Source organism: Notolepis coatsorum (assembly GCF_963971535.1).
Source record: "Notolepis coatsorum genome assembly, chromosome: 5".
NCBI classification, from domain to species: Eukaryota; Metazoa; Chordata; class Actinopteri; order Aulopiformes; family Paralepididae; genus Notolepis; species Notolepis coatsorum.
Window position 1 is genome coordinate 46,905,652 of NC_140169.1, and position 5,000 is coordinate 46,910,651.

The 5,000-nt window shown below is 39.1% G+C and overlaps 1 protein-coding gene across 1 annotated transcript in view; it reads left to right on the top strand.

Annotated features, from left to right (window-relative positions):
* ptchd4 (patched domain containing 4) overlaps window positions 1-5,000 on the top strand; it is a gene marked incomplete at its 3' end in the record, with an annotated part of 110,137 nt that overhangs the window by 924 nt on the left and 104,213 nt on the right. Inside the window, 1 exon segment of the mRNA XM_084314076.1 lies at window positions 1,647-1,815. Coding sequence (XP_084170202.1) covers window positions 1,647-1,815 — 169 coding nt within the window.

Genomic DNA, 5,000 nt, shown 5'->3' on the forward strand with positions numbered 1-5,000 from the left:
AGAGAGAGAGAGAGAGAGAGAGAGAGAGAGGCAGCCATTATCAACCCATCTATCCACCCATCTGCACTCACTACATAGTGACTGTATGGAACATGTATTTAGAGACGTGTGATTGGTCCTGACTGCAGGTGTCTAGGAGCTCTCTGATTGGTTCTGACTGCAGGCAGGCATATAATCCTTTTTACATATCTGTAGATACTATTATATATCTATATCTGTACATATATCTTACCTCCTCTTACTAGTTACACTGCTGGCCAGTATGACTTACTACCATAGTGTCTTTATACCTGTATCACTGTACATATCAATACTACAACTTTCTACATACATCTGATTAGCACTATTACTCAGTAGTACTACTTTATATATTTTATATCCAGTTTAATCACCTTCAACAACTTATTTTCGTACTGTATTTGGCTGCATGATGACAACAATACATTTGAATCTAAGGGCCTTTTCACACCTGGCTCGTTTGGAGCTGTTGTTCCGAAACCTGGAGCGTTTACCCCCTATTTCGGTTCAGTTGGGCATATGTGAACACAGCAATCGCATTCTGTTGCGGAACAAAACAAGCGGGCCGAGACCACCTAGAGAGGGTGGTCTCGGCGCACTTCCAACCGAACCGACGCAACTCGTACGCTGTGAGAATGCAATCGACTTAACAAACCGCCACAACTCACTTGCCGTACTGTATACGCGCTGCATGATGACGCTTTCGCATTGAATTGTGGGCGGGATCAGGTCTTTAGGCTGGATGTGTAAAGTTAACGTGCTATAGACCACTACACTTCCACGCTACATTGAAATCGGGGAGGAGAGAGTGGGGGGAGCAAATGAATGAATGTGGATGAGAGCCGTGATGTACGTGGTTGCAGCTACGGCTGTGGGGGTGCTGGAGAGCCATTCCTAATCGATCAGAACTAAATCGGCAGCGAAAAAGCCAGTTTTTAAGCAGTTATTCCCCATGCACATGCGCAGATTGCCCACGGATTGTGACGCAACGCACACGCGCCCTGGACTGTTCCATCAGAGGGGGGAGCTTCGGTGGTAGTGTGAGTGGCTACAGACCACTGCACTGAAATATAAACATTAGTCTACCTGGAGACCCCAAAATCTGACCAGTGAGTGACAGTTTGCTCGCGCGTGCGCTTGTTTTGGTCCGCTGTTAACACAGCCGTGTGAACACAAACGAACTAAGGGACAAGTGCAACATTGTATCATTATAGTCCCTGTGTCTCCCTGAATCGGAACAAAGCAAACAAACTACAGGTGTGAAAACGCCCTTAATATAATGTGAAACTACAGCATTTACAGTAGCTGTAACCTGTAATAGTTGTACTCTTGTACTGTAGGGCCTTTTCGTGGGTCAGGACTGAACATGTGTTGCATGGTGTCCTTTGAGGTCCTTCAACACAAAGCCTGTGTGATATAATATAAAATAATATAATATAATAAATAAATAATATAAAATAATATAAAACCAACCCGCCCTGCAGACGCAGCCAGTAGGCTACTGGAATGTATTACTGTTACCATGGCAACCTTAACTATTGATACATATGGCAAAATCACAAGCAGTGTATAATTACTGTCATTAACGGTTTCCCTCGTCAATTCAAATGTATCAAGTATCCCTGTAGGAGCCTGGGCTGTCAGCCTATCAGCATCAAGTATCCCTGTAGGAGCCTGGGCTGTCAGCCTATCAGCATCAAGTATCCCTGTAGGAGCCTGGGCTGTCAGCCTATCAGCATCAAGTATCCGTGTAGGAGCCTGGGCTGTCAGCCAATCAGCACAGAGTCCAATGCAACTGTAATAAAGTCCATAACCATAGAAATATAATACTGTAGTAAAGTCCATAACCATAGAAATATAATAATGTAGTAAAGTCCATAACCGTATGACCTATTTATCTATCTACTACTTTTGGATGAGAATTTTTTTGTAGTTTGCTAATAAGCAGAGATGGAGATTTCCTCACTGTAGTTGACTATCCTACCTCCTCAAAGCCCCCAGGACTAAGCTGCACACCATGGGCGATCGAGCCTTCTGCTCTGCCGCACCCAGACTGTGGAATGCTCTCCCCGTCCACCTGAGAGCACCACAGTCTGTCAAGGCTTTTAAAAGAGGCCTAAAAACATTTCTTTTTAACAAGGCTTTTGCATGAATTTTTCTTTTACTTTTATTTTTTACTTCTATTCATTTTTTTTTCATTATTTTAATCTATTTTATTTTTATGTTCTTCCATTTCATTGGTTGTTTCATTCATTTGAATTGTTTTATTCATTTAACTTTTTGTTTTTATCTCCTGTAGCACTTTGAGATTTTTACAAATGTAAAGTGCGGTACAAATTGAATTTATTATTATTATTATTATTATTATTATTATTATTATTATTATTATTATTATTATTATTATTATTATTATTATTATTATTATTATATTATTATTATTATTATTATTATTATTATTATTATTATTATTATTATTATTATTATTATTATTATTATTATTATTATTATTATTATTATGTTCCATCGCTTTGGTCTCCTGAGGCTTGCTGATTTCAACCTACACCAAAATGCATCAATTATGTATCAAGTTGTAAACCAGATGAATCACAGACTGTCTGAGCTTGTCCCAGTCTGCGGTCCACTGCACATCCACAACACAAGAAATAGGCATCTTATCTTTGGCAAGAGGAGAAAACTCAAATGTGCCTAAGTATAGCGTGCAGATCTGGAACGGGCTCGACGAGAGTCTAAAACTGTCCAAATCCTTCACAACCTTCAAAAAATCACTGAAAGAGGAACTGCTCAAATCATATCTCTAAATAGAATCCATACTTAGGAATATTAATTGTCTGTATTTATGTATCTATGTTGTATGCATTGAGTTTATTTAGTTTATTGAGTTTATTAGGATCCCCATTAGCTGTTGCATGACAACAACTAGTCTTCCTTGGGTCAACACAAAACATAAAACATTACATTCAACAAGACTTTTACAGAACAGTAAATAAATAGAATGAAAAATGATTTCCAAAGTCCATTTTCCTTCAAGCATTGACTTTCATATTTTCCATCATATACCACTTATTTTCTGATTTTCATTTAATTGGAAAGCAATAATGATAATAATAATAATGATAATAAAATAAGAGTAAAGTACTTATATCTGCATTTACAGATGCCAGCCTTCAATGCTCTTAACACTTTCAGTGCCAGCAGGGGGCGCACGATTTAGTGCTTGAATGCCCACCATCCACTTCAATGTTAGCGTTAAAATGCCTAATCTATATTTTAAATTATGGCTAATCTGCCCGTCGCTTATCAATGACTCGTTTTCCAGTCAACATTGTCGAAGCGGATTGTTTTTTTATCGGTTCATTTTCGTTTGATAGCATTTTGAAAAGCCCTCGTTTTCAAGGAAAATATAAATATTCCATGATAAAAGACGTTTACTGGAATATTCTAAAATACACAAAAACGTTGTAATTTTTCAGCCTATTTATGAATCGTTTTCAAATAAACGCTAGATTATCGATAGTATATGTGTACGTATGCACGCTATATAGGCGATCTGAAAAATCGATTCTCTTATTTCCTGATCGCTCGCACAGCCACACACACACATAGGGGAAAAGCTTATATCTCCGTGAAAACAGGTCTGATTATCCTAAGACTGGTAAAATAGATTCCTTACCTGAGATCAGATGTTATCCAAAAAGATTATTCCAATTCCTGATCGCCATTCCAAATATCGATCGCTTTTATTGATCCAACGCTACATACTGTATATGTATTCCACGCTGTTCTGAGGGTCCACAATGAATCCGATCGGATCGGGTTACATGCCTGAGAAGTAAAATGTGGATTCCGGATTTTTCTTTTCTCATCCATTTTCATTGAGTCCATTCCAAAAGGGTGCATTACCATCTGGGAGACGATAGGGGGCGCTTTTTTCACATCTGAGCTCCTACAGGGGCTGCATACCAACGGGAGACTCGGTTGATGAAATATGAATTCAGATCGCTAATAAAAAAATAAAACGCTAATAAACGTTGTGGGCATTCAGGCATTGGGCTGATAAAACGTGATATGACGTGATGGGCACTGAAAGTGTTAAGGTACAACTACCTGAAATGAAAATAAAAGAGAAGAATGAATCATGTGTGTGTGTGTGTGTGTGTGTGTGTGTGTGTGTGTGTGTGTGTGTGTGTGTGTGTGTGTGTGTGTGTGTTTGTGTGCTAAAACGTGTGCCCTGCTGTGTCATTAACTTACGATCTTTGGGTTTCTAGATGCCTCTTCAATTGTCGTTTGAAACTTGATTTTGTTTTTTCTTTAGAGATATAATCAGGCAAATTGTTCCATTCAGTCATGGCTCTATACAGCACTTTTCGTTGCATTGACCCTGTTTTTGCTTCAGGGACTTGATAGCACCCTCTTGTGGCATGTCTCGTCTTGTATGTGTGTATAGCACCCTCTTGTGGCGTGTCTCGTCTTGTATGTGTGTATTTCAGAGCTGGGTGTTAATTGCCTATATAGACACGTAGGATGACTCATCAGCTTGATATTTCTTAAAAAGACAAGGAGTGATACCGTCAGCCTCTCTTGGACTGTCGACCAGGAGAACTTGACATGCATTTCTTTAACATTACAACGTGATGTACAGCTTAGGGCAAGCCAAGCTGCTCTGTTTTGAACCAGCTGCAACTTTCCCAAGTCTCCCTTGTTTGCCCCTGACCAAATCATTGAGCAATAGTCAAGATGTGAAAGTACTAGAGTTTCAATGACTTGTTTGGTTAGTTGTGGTGTTAAAAACTCTGAACACCTCCTTATTACCGATATATTTCTCCCCATTCTTATCACCACTGATTCTATGTGTCTCGTCCATGATAGTTTGTTCACTAGAGTAACTCCTAGGAGCTTAGTTTCCTCCACCTGCTCAACCATTACATTATTTAACATTAGATTTAACTGCGGTTTATGATTTG